We start from the raw sequence: 16,686 nt of genomic DNA, 5'->3' as shown, positions 1-16,686 counted from the left end.
CTGACCTACTTTTATATTCTTTTTTGATAGCTTTGACTACTTCTTTGGTACTTTTTCAACTTGCATTAAGAAAACTGGTCAAGTCTCTAATGAGGTGAATTTGAAGCATATAGCAAAACTTGGTATTTGAGAGAGTTTTTTATGTCTGAAAAGCTCTTAACTGAGTCATTATTTATCTCAGGAGACACATTATCAGGTGATACTACAGCAGAATATTCCAAAACCCAAATGCAGGTCCATCAGTTCTTCTCACTCTGTTACAAGCATTGCTAGAGGTGCTATTCACTAGGGAATGTTTGGGGCATTTCACAAGTTTGCGGCAAATGAAAGAATTCTAATGTTAATTTGGGCTGAAGGTTAGATTGACACACTTCCCATCTACCCCACTGACAGCCTGATCCTATGTATTTTTGAATTCATTGGGGTTTGCTCTCATGTATAGAGAGGACTTAAAGGTAAAGGTAAAGGTACCCCTGCCCGTACGGGCCAGACTCTAGGGTTGTGCGCTCATCTCACTCTATAGGCCGGGAGCCAGCGCTGTCCGCAGACACTTCCGGGTCACGTGGCCAGCATGACAAGCTGCATCTGGCGAGCCAGCACAGCACACGGAACGCCGTTTACCTTCCCACTGGTAAGTGGTCCCTATTTATCTACTTGCACCTGGAGGTGCTTTCGAACTGCTAGGTTGGCAGGCGCTGGGACCGAACGACGGGAGCGCACCCCGCCACGGGGATTCGAACCGCCGACCATGCGATCGGCAAGTCCTAGGCGCTGAGGTTTTACCCACAGCGCCACCCGCTTGAGAGCATTTCTTTTATATATACACACACACACACATACACACACACACACATATATATATATACACATATACACACATATATATATACACACACACGTGATTATGTACTGTAGAATAGGCCCTATTTCATAAAATGCATGACTGTGGCATCTTTTGAAAGCAAACCTAGTATCTAGGAAGATCCCTAGATCCTGATTTTAAAGCACTTCAGTTAGTTGAAAGTTTTCAAGTAGCAGTCCTGTGGCACTTCTAGGGTGAGTTCACATGTGTGCGCAACACAATCAATCTGATCACCCACAGTTGATCTGATCACCCATAGCTCCTGTAATGCCCGTTGTGATAGGAGTTGAATAGAAAGAACCAGTGCTTTTTTTCTTTTAAAAAAAAATGTTTAGGGGTACTCTCATTTTGACTCAAGAAAATCACTATTTTATAGTTCGGATCGAAAAAAATAAATACAGTAAATGGACAAAAGTACAAAGATTCACAAAATGTTTAGGGGTATGCATCCTCTCCTGCCACCCACTTTATTAATCTGCTTACTTCAGATATCAGAATGAATAGGGTGATTGAACAGTTGCCTTTTATTTTTTTAATTGCATGGAATTTGGGTTCTCTGCATAGATGGATTACAGCAAATAACTCAGAAAAGCACTTTACAAAAGCTATCCAATTATTTCTATGTAAATATGGATGTGATGTTTTCCTGCAAAGGAGAGTCTTGATAAGCACAGATTAATATATTGAAACCAAAAGTCTATGGTGGGTGTTTTGGGGGTGAAATCAGCAAGAATTATGAGCACTGGACTTATTTTCATACATAGGTGTGTGGCTGAAATCAGATATACTTTGAAGTTGCCACAAGAATGTTGTTTTAATTCTCTTTCTGCTCCCTTCTTTCTAGTTGATGTAATTTGCCATACTAGGGTGTTGTGAGGATTTATTGCATTGATGATGTAGTTTTTTGAGCATGAAAGGGTGGTGCTTTAATAGATATAGTGTGAGGGAGTTTGATCTTGAGTGTGTAGGTGTATTTTCAAAACAACTTTGAAAGCATGTTCATTTTTGTCTAAACTGAATTGCCATCTTACAAGCACTGAATTCTTTTTACTCTTTTTAGACGACAGGTTGAAATGCAAGTAAGGCTGTGAGGTTTTTCAGGGATGTGAGATCCAGCCCTGAGGCATTACCAGGCACTTTGCAATACTCTTTCCCCATCCTCTCAGAATGTGTTGCCTCTTGGCTCACTGCTTTTAATAGCATTGTCTACTATTCTTGTTTCCTTACTATGTTGTGGCTTGCAACCACAGCTGGAATAGCAGGGTGACAAAGGAAGCATTGTGGCATATACCTAGTGGGTTCCAAGTTCTGAAGGATGGAATTCTCTAGGCTGGGATTTGCAGCCATATTACTGCCTTGTGTGTTATTTTTTTTTGTAAAGTTGACCACATTTATTAAAGAGGCTGTAAAGCTAAAATTGCTTTCTTTCCTTTTTTTTTTTTTTTTTAGAGAAAAGCAGTTTTCTAATTCTTTTACTAATGAGAATTTGTAAGTCCTTCCCTTTTTTAATACAGGAGGGAATTTGCTTTAAATATTCCATTTTAATACCTGGGCCCCATAAAGTTTACATTTCTGTGCCAACTTGTTGATATGTTCTTAGATATGTTTGATGTATTTATTGCTGTAGTTTTTAACCTTTTGTTATGAGTGGTTCACGTTTTTCAATAAATATTAAAAGGCCAATGGTTCTTAAATGATTCTCCTGAATGAAGTATTGCTGAATTCTTGAGCTCTCAAACAGCTTCTAAAACAATGCCTCCTTATTGTCGCCTTAATTTTTGTAGACACAGTAGAACACACAAAACTTAGGGTTGGGGGAAGAGGTTAGGTATACATAATCCTCCAGCTCCAAGAAGGAAAAGTAGTCTGGAAATTGATCTAATTTGGGAGGTTATTATTGGGAAGGTAGTAAAATGTAGTAAAACTGTCTTCCCTGATCGCTCACCTGCGCTGCTATGCACTGACCTGACTGGCTCTCTATAGAGGGGTGGGTGGGAGAGAGAATATTTTAGCTACCTTTCTACACGTGTATCTATTGTTCTGAAATAGTCCTTCCATAACAAGCCTGTCCAAAATATTCTCAGTAAGTGAAAAGACTGCAATTCACAAGTACAGTAAAATTTTCAAGGGCAACTTTATCGAAGGAATGCAATTTACATAATTCCTGAGTTGTTACAATCAGGAAGACCTTGCCTCATTCCCATATAAGGCAATTGCAGGTATAGGACTCTTGCCTCACTCCTCCCCATTGTGCTACAATAACAATGGCACTGGCAAAATCATCTTCATCTGTTTATCTCGCTTGGTACAGCACGAGACTCTTAATCTCAGGGTTGTAGGTTCAAGCCTCACATAGGGCAAAAGATTCCTGCGTTGGATTAGGGGGGGCCCTCATGGTCCCTTCCAACTCTTGAGTTTATGTACCTCAGCAGCTCGTTGGCAAGGTTGCTATTCACACAGGAAAAGGGAATAGCAATCTCATATTTGCCTTTCTCCGTACATGCTGCATAGGAGCCAGCAACCTCTACCACATTGCCAGAGGGCTCTCTAACCTCTCTTCAAAACCCCTGCTTTTGGAATGATATAATAAATGTGTTAAAAGCTTTAACCTCTTTGTGCATAATGCCTATTGTTACTACCGGATTCCCCCCCCCCCCCCGAATAATCAACTTTTCAATCCATTATTGTTTACAAGAATAAACAAAACTAGTTTACAAAACTGGTGGGACCTGTTGCCCACTAGTGCCACATTTATTTCAAAACAAAATAATTTGTTGTTGCTTTTCAGGGTGTAAGCTTATATCAAACCACTAGATAAACAAGCATCTTAAAGAACATTAAAATAGCGTACACACACACACACACACACACACACACACACACACACAAGCAGCTGGAAAATGTACTAGTTTTCAAACAAATCTTTCTTAATATAGCAAACATCCTCCCTCTCCAATATATAAAATGGGAAATAACGGTTTGCTCAAGCCAAGCTCAGAATGTGATGTGCTTTGGAAAATTAAGAATGTTATGCTTTTAATGGAGAAATTTCTGGAACAACAATGGGATAGCAGTCTCGCCCAAGGCATGGTGGATAACAGCAACCAGGGGAAAGAAAGACATACAGTGGTGCTTCGCAAGACGAAATTAATTTGTTCTGCGAGTCTCTTCGTCTTGCGGTTTTTTCGTCTTGCGAAGCACCCCTATTAGCGGCTTAGCGGATTAGCGCTATTAGCGGCTTAGCGGCTTAGAAAAAGGGGGGGGAGGGGAAAGACTCGCAAGACGTTTTCATCTTGCAAAGCAAGCCCATAGGGAAATTCGTCTTGCAAAGCGCCTCGAAAAACGGAAAACCCTTTCGTCTAGCGAGTTTTTTGTCTTGTGAGGCATTCGTCTTGCGGGGCACCACTGTAACATCTTACAAGGACAGGAAGAAACACCATGGACAGAACTGCCACACACAGGAAGAACAAGGATATAGCTTAAGTTCCTCACTTGTAGTTTATAAATCATTTAATGTGTCAACACGGATAGAAGTTATTAATATTGCAGTTGTTGTATAAGGATTATTATGACTGGAATGTAATGGAAATTAGTAAGATTTTGGAACACAGAAATAAAGCAAATAATCAAGCCATCAATTCTAGCACGTGGGGGTGGGAGCACCTTATCTAAATTATATAACTTAAAACAAAAAATTCCTTCCAGTAGCACCTTAAAGACCAACTAAGTTAGTTCTAGGTATGAGCTTTCGTGTGCATGCACACTTCTAACTTAGTTGGTCTTTAAGGTGCTACTGGAAGGAATTTTTTGTTTTGACTATGGCAGACCAACACGGCTACCTATCTGTAACTTATATAACTTAGTATTTGAACTATTGATATTAATAGCTGTATTATAAATTGTTATTGTTATAATGAGGCTATTACTGGATTGGAATTGAAAACTAATAAAAATTATTATATATAAAAAGAATGTTATGCTTTTATTCATTCACAATAAAAACATGTAAAAGAGTGTGGGTGGGTGGGTGTGGGTGTGGGTGTGGGTGTGTGCGCGCGTGCCTGCCTGCCTGCCTGCCTGCCTGCCTCAATACAGATACCGACTGAGGTTAAAAAAATAAATGATGACAACGGTTTAAAACACACGGGCGTAGCCAGGATTTATTGGGGGGCAGGCTTTAGGGTTGGGGCGGGCAGAACCGAGTTACCTGCAATACAATTGGTCAGCTGAGTATTATTTATTTACTTGATTTTGGGGGGTGGCAGCTGCCCCCCCCCCACCGCCCCCGCTTAAACAAACAAACAAAACACCCCACGGCGTCCTTTCCCCTCAGCAAGGAAATGAAAAGCAGCCACGTTGCTGCTGCTAATCAGGAGCCATTTCCCTTCGATAACGCTCAGCGTGCTTGTCGTCGCCAGCTTTGCCGTTCCCCTCCGCCAAACCACCCCTGTCAGGTGGGCCGCCTGGAGCGCTCTTACCAGGGAGTAGACCCCACAGAACACGGGGACTTACTCCTGAGTAAACGCGCGCAGGCTTAAGCCGGGCTCAGTCTCCTCCCCCCCCCCCATTTATTTTCGCTCCCCCTCAGCGCGGCGCCCCGAGCAGCCGGGAGCCGAGAGGGAGGCGCCGACCCCGAGCGCCTTTCGCTTCCCGCCATTTCCCGGCAGGCGGCGGTGCTCCGCGTTGTGGTTCCGGGTTCCCGGAGCGCCTGGGGCCACGACGGCCGCCGGTTGCTGGTCGCCTTCGCCGCCGACGCCGCCGGTAAGCGCCGTCCTGGGCAGGCCGGAAGGCCGCTTAGCTGCTGCTGCCTCATAGACCCGGCGCGCTTTCCGGGCATAATCGGCCTCTCCCCGCTAGCCGCCCGCCCGCCCTGCGCACCGCCCGGTCCCTGAGGCGCCTCGTACGCGGCGGGGCTCTGAGAGGATTGTTGGGGTGAATAACTGCTGCTGTTACTGTCGACGGCAGGAGTGGCACCCCACGCGTGTCCACGGGCCCGAGGGGCTCCGGTTAGGGGGCGTGGGGGGTTATATTCGTATTTTGGCTTCCGCGAGGCGCCCCGCGTAAAAAAAAAAAAAAAAAGGAGTGCTTTAATCCGGAGTAACTAACTATCACCGCCGCTCCTAGAAGCGTGGGGTTGGTCCTCAGCGTGAGGGATTGTGAATCTTCCCTCTCGTGAAAATAACCATCTTTTCCACGCATGACAAATGTGCTGCTGTGGGGGATAAACTTTCCATGCTCTCTCCTGCAAACACAACCAAGGAGCCTTGTAGCGGCACCTTGAAAACCAACCAATGCATTGTTTTGTGGATTGCTGCTGCGCTTATCTGGTATGACTTTGACCTGTTGCGTGGAAACCTTGATAGAAACGGCCCCTTGCTGTTTCGCTTTCTCTCTGCCTGTCTGATGTTGGACAGGCACACTGACTTCTCCCTGCCTTGCTCGCCATATTCAGTCCATTGCCAGGTCATGGTTACTTCTCACTTCAGAGCATTGCAAAAAACACCCACCCATACACACCAGGGGCTTTCCTCTCTGAGCCCTGGGAAAAAGATAGGTAGCCGTGTTGGTCTGCCATGGTCAAAACAAAATAAAAAAATTCCTTCCAGTAGCACCTTAAAGACCAACTGAGTTAGTTCTAGGTATGAGCTTTCGTGTGCATGCACACTTCTTCAGATATCTGAAGAAGTGTGCATGCACACGAAAGCTCATACCTAGAACTAACTCAGTTGGTCTTTAAGGTGCTACTGGAAGGAATTTTTTTATTTTGTTTTGACCCTGGGAAAAAGACCTTGTCCCTCTGCCCCCTGGCCTAGGTTGCTGCAATGCTCTCCTCTCTGGTCTTCCATTGCCTCACCTTGGTTCCATCAACTCCATCCAGCTAAGTTCCAGAGCGGTATTTGCAAAAACAACAGAGAGTTGAGTGGCACTTTAAATTTTAACAAATGTATTAATAGTGTAAGCTTCTGTGGACTAAACCATGGGTAGGCAAACTAAGGCCCGGGGGCCAGATCTGGCCCAAAAGCCTTCTAAATCCAGCCCGCGGACGGTCTGGGAATCTGTGTTTTTACATGAATAGAATGTGCCCTTTTATTTAAAATGCATCTCTGGGTTATTTGTGGGGCATAGGAATTCGTTCATTTCCCCCCAGGAAATACAGGCTCGACCCCCACAAGGTCTGAGGGACAGTGGACCAGCCCCCTGCTGAAAAAGTTTGCTGACCCTTGGACCAGACAAACGAAGTGTTGCTTGAGTGGGGTGTGTTTCTGTGTGTGTGTCTCCCACACAACAGTGAGGTGAAATTGTGAATCTGCGAAGTCAAAGGGAAATGAAATGCAGAAAGTAGGGACAGTAGCAACTACATTATTAACAATGCCCATTCCCAAAGGAGGGTTAAGGTGTCACAAAACTGTTTGTTTCTGCTGTTAAAATCATTCCTCACTCTAATGATGTGATGCCCTGTCTGGTCCAACACTTCCTCATCTTTACTATCAAAACCCTCCATGACTTTGCCCCTCCTTATCTCTCCATTCTTATGTCCTGAAACATCCCTGCTTTTGACCTTTGCTCCATCTGTCCAAAGGTCTTCTGCTCCCTCAGAAGACTGTCTTTCCCCATTTGGAACTACCTCATACATCATTTTTGTGATGCAGTTTTTTCTCTTTCCTCAAATCCTTCCTCAGTGCCCCCTTTTCTCATAAAGCTGTTGGCACAAAACCTGGTGTAACTGCCCAAGTATGCGTAACAGTGAAGAAGAGGTGGTGGAATAACACATTCTCCATCTGTTTTTCCTGTGCTTTCACAGCTCTGCACTTCCTTTTTACCCCCTCTTGTCAGATTTTAGATTGTATGTTTCTCAGGGCAGAGACGTGGCCTCTTGTTCTCTCTCAAGCACTTTGCAAATGGATGATTGTATATAAATAACACATATAATGCTAGCTATCTGGATGTGATGAAGTGGGCTTTATTTATTATTATTATTTTTTATAAATATTTATTAGCAATTTTTTAATTTAGTTACAATTCCAATAAACAATACAATATAACATATCCTTTAACATAATCTTCTTAACTTCTTTGGACTTCCTCACATCTCCCGCTCCTGTGTTCCTAACCCAAAAAAACAGATTTTCCAACAAATTTATTCCCTTATTTCCATTCTTATTATCTAATTTTACAATATTATATCTCTAATTTTTGATATCCTTTATTCAAATCTTAAAAAAATTAAATATAACTTAAAAATTTTCCAAAAATTTATCTTTTCTTAAATTTAACTTATCTTCATATATCACTTCCTCTATCTTAATGGTGCCCAGTTGTTTATATTCTAGCATCCTTCTTAACATTCATATAATTTACAATATTTTTGTAGATAAATCTTGAATTTCTTCCAGTCTTCTTCCAACGTCTCTTCTCCCAGGTCTCGGATTCTGCCAGTCATTTCAGCCAATTCCATATAGTCTGTCAGTTGCATCTGCCATTCTTCCAGTGTAGGTAGATCTTGGGTTTTCCAATACTTAGCGACGAGTATCCTTGCTGCTGTTGTTGCGTACATAAAAAATGTTCGGTCATTCTTTAACACCTTCTGACCGACAATACCCAGAAGGAAGTGGGCTTTAGACCATGAAAACCTATTCCAGAAAGAGTAAAGTAAGTGTCCCAAAATTCCATTTTGTGTTTACTGTAACAAGTTAACACAGTTAAGCTTCTGGAACTTATTGCATGGTAGACCAATACAGACAGCCATACTACCCCAGGCGAGAGGGAGAGAGCTCATTTTGGTGGACAGTGGTACCTCGGGATGTGAACAGGATCCGTTCCAGAGCCGCGTTCACATCCTGAACGCAACGTAAGGCGCGACAGCGCGTCTGCGCATATGCGGGTCGTGTTTTGCCACTTCCGCGCATGCACATGACATATTGAGCGTCTGCGCATGCGCAAGCGGCAAAACCCAGAAGCAACGCGCTCTGTTACTTCAGGGTTGCCACAGAGCGCAACTCGAACACGCTCAACCCGAAGCACATTCAACCCGAGGTATGACTGTACAGTGGTACCTCGGGTTAAGAATTTAATTCGTTCCGGAGGTCTGTTCTTAACCTGAAACTGTTCTTAACCTGAAGCACCACTCTAGCTAATGGGGCCTCTCACTGCTGCTGCGCCGCCACTGCGCGATTTCTGTTCTCATCCTGAAGCAAAATTCTTAACCCAAGGTACTATTTCTGGGTTAACGGAGACTGTAACCTGAAGCATCTGTAACCTGAAGCGTCTGTAACCCGAGGTACCACTGTAGTTTGACAATCTGTTCACGCTCCAAAAGCTTGGCCAAAGTGTGTTTGTTAGGGAGTTACATTATTTAACTTCTGCAAGTACCCTGACTGATTAAATGTGAATAATGTAGCATTTCCAAGGCTACTCTTTTATAGAATTTCAAGACACTTTCAGCTTCTCTTGGATGAAGAGTTTTTTAGGTGACTAAATGCAACATGAAATCTTTTCGGAGAGCCCCCAGGCTTGGCTGTACAAACAAGTTGCATTGATGATGTGCCACTGGCATGAATATTTTTTCACATGTAGCCATGCAAATCATGCCTGAAGTTACCGCATAGCTGCAAAGCTGGTCCTTAAGAAATTCATTTTTGCTTATTGGCTATTTACTTACACACATCATACTGTTGGTGTTACCACTTGTGCACAATTCTTAAACTGCAGTTTAACACTCTAAGCAGTTGAAACAGACTCTAATCTAAACCTGATATGCCCAAATCTGTTTCAACTGCTTAGATTAGATCAGATGCTTAAAATTCAGTAGTACCAAGGTCATTAGTCTTTCCTGGTAGTGGAAAAACTCCATCTCAACAGGTAGTTTCAGTTTCTTCCACAGAAAATATTTTTTACAATTTTGTTTGTGTATATATAAATATATATGTTTCATAGATACGGATAACATAAATATATATGTTTCATAGATATGGATAACAGACATGAAGAGAAAGGTGGGGCGCTGTGTGCAACATCGCAAGAGATAACAAAAGGAAGAGGTAAGTGTAATTGTTGAGTCTGTGACAGTAGCTTCAATAGAGAGCATTCTCAGGTTTTACACTCCCTGAATGTATATCACTTGTATCAGAGCCAATTAAATGCTAACTATTGGTTTACACACCTTTTTTTATACTGCATTTGGGTGTTTTGAACCACTTTCAGATGCTTTGGCACATTTCCAGACTGCAGCACAGTGTTTTTAAGTTCACTCAACTTGAAAGTTTTTGAAGGCATTGTGGGTTGTGTTGGAACTAGTCACACTATTTAATCAGCACTCTCTGATCACTGCAAAGTCAACTTGCTTTATCGTCAGTATGTAACATACTGTTATGTGAATTAGACTTCTCTTCTGGAAGTGTTGTAGTGCAAGATTCAGCCACCTTGCTGAAGCTAAGCGTTTCTGAGTTTCGTTGGTGCCTGGATGGATAATCTGGGAATTGCTTGTGTATTGTCTTGTGTACTATTCCATGATGGAAGGAAGATGGGATTTAAATGATTCTGTATGTACGATCTAGTTGAGATTCCTGCATTGCAGGGGTTTGGCCTGAATCAGGATCCCTTGCAACTCTGCAATTATATGATTCTATGAAATGCAGTAAAAAAATATATGTGTTCACTGTTTATTATTTAATTATCAATTTGATTAATCTGTGTTTTGCCTTTGAATGGTAGCTAATAAGAATTAAAAATGTACTGAAGCATTTTTTTAAAAAAAAATTACCATTTAAAATCAGGGTTTTCTAATCTAATGTACCAAAAACCCTAAATCCTAATCAGTGCTCCGGGTTTTTATTTCTTTAAGAGAGAGAGAAGAGGAAGCGAAAACGCAGCAGAAGCAGGTCCACCTCAATTTCTTCCACTACGTCGTCTAGTTCTTCAACATCCTCATCTTCAAGTTCTTCCTCAAGGTCCTCTGCTTCACACAGCAGAAGCAGCTCAAGTAGTAGAGGTATGATTTCATCTCTGCATTGAAGTAATATGTTTAGTGTACGATGGCTTCAAATACTGACAGCAAGTCAGCAAATACTGACAACTTCCCAGCCCAGACCAAGCATAGATCAATAACCTGCATTTTGTAGGAGCTTAACTGTGCAATGTCTTAATGACTTTGTTGTTGTGAGAACCTGATTTAGCATGGTGGAGATGCTTGAATGTAATAGACCTGATACTCAAGCCAGCAAGGAAAGGAGGGGGCACAACATTGAATTCCATCTATAGACTAAAACACTTCTCCTTGATCATGTAAACATTGGTGCCATCTTTAGAGGTGTCCAAATCAGTGCAGTTTGGAACATTTTGGTCTGCAATCTTGATTCAAAATGGTGTCTTGTATATCCCAACATAAACAAAAACTAATTCCACCATCTCAGGAACTGTTTTGTAACACAACTCTGATTCATGTAACATCGTTCAAGCCATAATACATGTTTGTTTGTTTTAATTTTAATTCCTAGATTCTCCCAAATCAAAATCAAAGAAAAGGAAAAAGGAAAAACAGAACAAAAAGGTAAGGCCAAGATTAACAGATGAAGCAGAGATGAAAAATCAGTGTAACTGAAAAGCTCTTCTCTGTGCTTTGTTCAATACATCATGTTTTTGAGCACAAAATATTTTGTAATTTTCTTCTGCGGATTCAGACAGAATATGATTTCCACCCAAATGAGAGATTATGCTACTATGACTAACTTCCTTTTAGCAGATTACATTCCTTGCTGACATGTGACAACCTCTCATGGAGGTGTCATGTGAAGATTGCTTGTCTTTCAGCTGCTTTGGTGATGGACCTATGAACTCCATATCCATGGAAATGCATGTCTCATTGTTGGTTCAACTCACTGCGGATGTGACTTGAGTTTACAACAGTGATCCTCATATGATGGGTTGGATGCCTGTTAGCCGATAATGTGGGTGGGTCCTATGGCTGCTAACAGTGGGTTCTGGAGAAAAGGTATCATTGGAAGCATGCTACTGACATTTTCATTCATAGATTGGACTTCTATTTAAGGATTGAACTAAATGAGCTCAACAGCTGATTAGCAGGTACCTGTAGAGCCAGCAGGTCAGATCCATGGTTCCCTGATCCCCTGTGAACCAAGTTGGATGGGCAGCACCTGTCAATCTCCAGATGTCACAATGACATTGGGAGCCTGCTTTCCTTTGCCCTCGTGGTTTGAAATCAGGTTGTGTAGACAAAGGCACAGCTCTCTACAAGCACCATCAATCACCCTACAGCAGCCAGTTTGTTTTATGCTGCATTCCCATAGCAACCATTTCTTGACTGTCACCCACAGGACTTTCTCAAAATTCCAAAAGCCTCAAAAGGTTGGTGAACTCTGGTTAGCAACTTCTAAATATTGCCAATAAGTAAGTAAGTAAGTAAGTAAATTGGGAGATTGGTCTGCTAGGTCTCTGTAGGAAGTGCATAAATTAATGTGAATCTGTATAGGTGCTCTGTGGCTACTATCGGGCATAAAGAAATGCCTGTGCATGTTTTTCTCTCTTTAGAAGAGAAAAAAAGATAAGTTGAAGAAAAAGAAAGAAAAGAAGAAAAAGAAAGAAAAGTCAGGTCCTGTACAGCTTTCTAAGGTAGGTGCAAGACTGAATGCCTGGCAGTGTCTCAATTTTCCCCCACAGAACTAGACTAGCTGATAAGTGTCTTGATTAAAAGTATTTAAATGGGCAGTAGAATTACCGTATTTTTCGCTCTATAAGACGCACCAAACCACAAGACGCACCTAGTTTTTGGAGGAGGAAAACAAGAAAAAAAATATTCTGAATCTCAGAAGCCAGAACAGCAAGGGGGATCGCTGCGCAGTGAAAGCAGCAATCCCTCTTGCTTCTGGGATAGCTGTGCAGCCTGCATTCATTCCATAAGACGCACACACACATTTCCCCTTACCTTTTAGGAGGGAAAAAGTGAGTCTTATAGAGCAAAAAATACGGTACTTAGATTTTCTATTTTTATTACCTTTCTAAAGGTTGAACTACATCTTGCTATTAGAACAAACACTGTGGCATATTTATTATACATTTTTATCTGGTCTTTCTCCAAGGAGCTCAGCGTGGCAGACAGAGTCTCCCCACTCCTGTTTAATCCTCACAACAACCCTTAAGTTAGGTTTAGGCTGACATTGTATAATTGCCCCAAGGTGAGCTTGGCTGAATAGAAATTGAGACCCAGGTCTCCTCAGTCCTAGTTTGGCACCATTACCACAGGTGTGATTGAACAGAATGAACTTCAGGAGAGTGAAACTCTTTCAGTATTACTTTCACCAGATTCATAGAATCTACTGGTTTAGTCTCTGACCCTGAAGAATCCTGAGTATTTTGTTTTTAGGCTGTTTCCATTGGGTCAGATTTCCTCCCCCCCCCCCAACTTAAATCAGTTTAAGATTTTTGATTTCCTGTTTGTTTTGGCTTAAGAGGTCCATTCATTACATATTTGCACATGTTTCTGTTTTCCTTGTAAGCTGCACATAATTCTGAAGAAGCGGGCATGTAGCTTGGAAGTACTTCTGGATCCTTTGCTGTTGCTTGACACTCAGGTGGTCTCAGGGGCATGAAGTGTCCTCCATCAGCACTGGCTGATGGCCCAGCTGCGCCCCTATCTACACAGGGATAGCCTAACTTCTGTTGCTCTGGTAACATCTAAATTAGATTACTGCAACAAGTTCTATGTAGGGCTTCCTCTGAACAAAGTGAGCTGGTGCAGAATTCAGCAGCCACGTTTCTCACTAGGGCAAGGCACTTTGAACCAGGTCCAACTGCACTGGCTGCCAGTTAGTTTCTGGGCTCAATTCAAAGTGCTGGTTTTGACCTATAAAGTCTTAAATGGCTCCAGACCACAATACCTCAAAAAGCACCTCTCCTTGAACCCTGTGGTTATCTTCAGAGGCCCTTTTTCATTTGCCTCCTCCACGAGAGTTCTGGAGGGTGGCAACACAAGAACAGGCTTTTTCTGTGGTGGCTCCCCATTTGTGGAATGCTCTCCTCAGCAAGGCTCACCTGGTGCCTTCATTTCCTATCTTCAGGCACCAGGCAAAAACATTTCTCTTTAGTCAGGCCTTTGGCTGATTAACATTCTAGGTCCTTTTAAATGTATTTGCAGGAGGGGGGCTATTGAGATTTTTTGTTCTTGTTTTTATTATGTAGTTTGTATTCTCGTTTTGTATTTTTATGTTGTGAACCGCACAGTGATCTTCGGATGAAGGACGGTATACAAATTTAATAAATTAATAACAACAACAGCAATATAGATAATTTAAAATGGTACATATTTATTTATGTATCAAATACATTCTTTTAGTACTTGAAAGATAAAAAGAAGAATCAGAACTACAGTATGATCACAGGGAAGAAAATTAAGATGAAAGTAAAGAAGAGTAAAAAGGATAAAGAGGTAACATTTTAAACTTTTTTATTGTTTCCTAAGGGGAGGCGGGAGGTGATACCTGTGTTTACTGATTTGTTTTCCCTTCGGTTGTAGCATCAGAGCTATGTAAATTCATAATCCACTTTTGGTCTACACCTTGATCTAGATCTGTATGTACTGCCAATCATTTCTGTGGGCTCTAGCACTCATCACGGTGTGCCATTGTGCCAGAAGCGGTTTAGTCATGCTGGCCACATGACCCAGAAAGCTGTCTGCAGACAAACACTGGCTTCCTCGGCCTGAAAGTGAGATGAGCGCCGCAATCCCATAGTTGCCTTTGACTGGACGTATCTGTCCAGAGGGTCCTGTACTGCCAATGCAGATGTACACCTCCATTGAAATGCTTTTCCAAACCCTGTCAAACTGTCTGGACATATCTTTTCATTGGCTCCCAGTACGTTTCCGAGCACAATTCAAAGTGTTGGTGCTGACCTTTAAAGCCCTAAACGGCCTCGGTCCAGTATACCTGAAGGAGCGTCTCCACCCCCATCATTCTGCCCGGACGCTGAGGTCCAGCGCCGAGGGCCTTCTGGCGGTTCCCTCATTGCGAGAAGCAAAGCTACAGGGAACCAGGCAGAGGGCCTTCTCGGTAGTGGCGCCCGTCCTGTGGAACGCCCTTCCAGCAGATGTCAAAGCGATAAACAACTACCTGACATTCAGAAGACATCTTAAGGCAGCCCTGTTCAGGGAAGTTTTTAATGTGTGATATTTTACTGTATTTTTGCTTTCTATGGAAGCTGCCCAGAGTGGCTGGGGAGGCCCAGCCAGATGGGCGGGGTATAAATAAATTATTATTATTATTATTATTATTATTATTATTATTATTTTCATACAGATGGATATACACATCTGTGATGACCAATTGCTACTTGAAATGGCAGCTGGATCAAAGCTGTAGCTTTTCTCATAATGTTCTGCATTCCTTGAGTTTGTTTAAAAAACACCTCTTTATGTTTAAAGGCCTTCTAGTTTTTCTAGTGATTTTTCTGTTATTGAATTATTTTATATCATTTCCCCTAATGATATAACGAACTCAGGTGACTGAAAGCCTAGGAGTTTGGAAGCAAAACAGAACCACCCCTTACAAAAGGCTACAAAATGAGTTTCTAATAGTTTGAACTGGCTATTGAAAGCATTTATAAAATAGTTTTAAATTCACTGGTTTTTTTATTTCCAGCGAGATCGAAACCGCGCTGAACTTCTTGATTTCTTGAACTCTGCTTTGTAGTGAATATGCTACTAAGCAAGGACCAGTAAGTCTGTCAACCTGCTCCTCAAAGCACCAAATACAAGCTCAGAGTGAAGAGGTGAAAGCACTTTATGTGCGATGAGCTGAAATTCTCCTGCTGCGAAGATCCTCCTGTACAACAGTAAAGAACTGATGGCAACAACTTGCCAACAAAGAGCCATATTGCCGCTCCTGGGGACCCTAAGAAAACTAGGGCGATTCCTTAAAAATGCTTTAATGGGAGATGACATGGTTGAATTTTGACCTACTGCGCATATCCCAAACTGCATGCAGAAAACAACTTTACCACTGGCTGTCTTTTGTCATTTTTCATGTTAAAGCTGACTATTTGCAAATAAGCTCTTTCAAAAAAAGAGTACCTGTATATATAGAAATTTTTAGTATTGAAGATATTTGTTTGTAAATGACAAAAATCACCTCTTTCTAAGTAGTGTGTATTCTAGAGGATTTAATACAGTATACTTTTGAAGACATTGTTTCATTGATAGGATTTCCTTTTCCTGTTATTAACAAGCCAAACGGCAGTTTGTTAATTAGGTGCTAGGCTATTAATTAAAATATTCTGGCATAATATAACCATTATGTGAATATTCTGCAACTAGCTTGCGTCCTGGTGTAATTTATTATTTTGTGTTGATCCCCACTGCTTGCTTTTTTGTATGCTTGCCATAGTTTATGTTCTAACCTACAGAGAAATATGTAAGTAGGTGCACACTATGAGAATCCCACCGGGACATCAACTTCAGTAGAGTTCAGTGGTACGCCCAATAGACTTCAGTAGACAAGTGGTCATGTAAGGTAACTTCACAATGTACAGACTTCTATTTTAAAAGAAAACCAAATAAAATCTGTTTCTGAATTTTCATCACATAGCACTTGGTGAATTATGTGCCTCACAAGCAGAGTTTTAAGAGTGTCAGGATATGGAAGCTCGGAGCAGAACAAAACAGGCCAGGCCAGTGGTCACAGGGTTCCTGCCCCAAACCGTTACCTGTTCTCTCTTGAGAACATTTACTAAAGGAAATGCATAAAATCTTGTAGCTCATTCTTACCACTCCACATGATTAGGTGCCACATGGGCTAGCGGAGATGAGGAGAGAGAAG

The 16,686-nt window shown here is 41.9% G+C and overlaps 1 protein-coding gene across 5 annotated transcripts; it reads left to right on the top strand.

The window, feature by feature from the left end:
• Positions 1 to 5,059: 5,059 nt before the first annotated feature.
• Positions 5,060 to 16,444, top strand: LOC309337992 (uncharacterized protein). 5 transcript variants are annotated; one of them, XM_081855094.1, is made up of 7 exons: positions 5,060 to 5,083; positions 9,829 to 9,900; positions 10,704 to 10,850; positions 11,356 to 11,408; positions 12,407 to 12,487; positions 14,208 to 14,300; positions 15,511 to 16,444. In XM_081855094.1, exons 2-7 carry the CDS (start codon positions 9,831 to 9,833, stop codon positions 15,559 to 15,561), a joined length of 495 nt encoding a protein of 164 aa, XP_081711220.1. In that variant the 5' UTR covers positions 5,060 to 5,083; positions 9,829 to 9,830; the 3' UTR covers positions 15,562 to 16,444. The 5 variants fall into 5 exon arrangements, with proteins under 5 accessions (XP_081711220.1, XP_081711217.1, XP_081711221.1 ...); XM_081855091.1 differs by lacking the exon at positions 5,060 to 5,083 and adding an exon at positions 5,141 to 5,623; XM_081855095.1 differs by lacking the exon at positions 5,060 to 5,083 and adding an exon at positions 5,771 to 5,794.
• The last annotated feature ends 242 nt before the right edge of the window (positions 16,445 to 16,686 follow it).

The sequence above is a fragment of the Podarcis erhardii genome (assembly GCF_964252035.2).
Source record: "Podarcis erhardii genome assembly, chromosome: 3".
NCBI classification, from domain to species: domain Eukaryota; kingdom Metazoa; phylum Chordata; class Lepidosauria; order Squamata; family Lacertidae; genus Podarcis; species Podarcis erhardii.
Note: the sequence above shows the minus strand (reverse complement) of the source record. Positions and strands in the feature narration are given on the sequence as shown.

Coding starts and splice junctions, on each gene's coding strand:
- LOC309337992 (XM_081855094.1), top strand. CDS start 9,831: ATGGATAACAGACATGAAGAGAAAGGTGGGGCGCTGTGTGCAACATCG. Junction 9,901..10,703: donor AGAGATAACAAAAGGAAGAG/GTAAGTGTAATT, acceptor TATTTCTTTAAG/AGAGAGAGAAGAGGAAGCGA. Junction 12,488..14,207: donor GTCCTGTACAGCTTTCTAAG/GTAGGTGCAAGA, acceptor ACATTCTTTTAG/TACTTGAAAGATAAAAAGAA.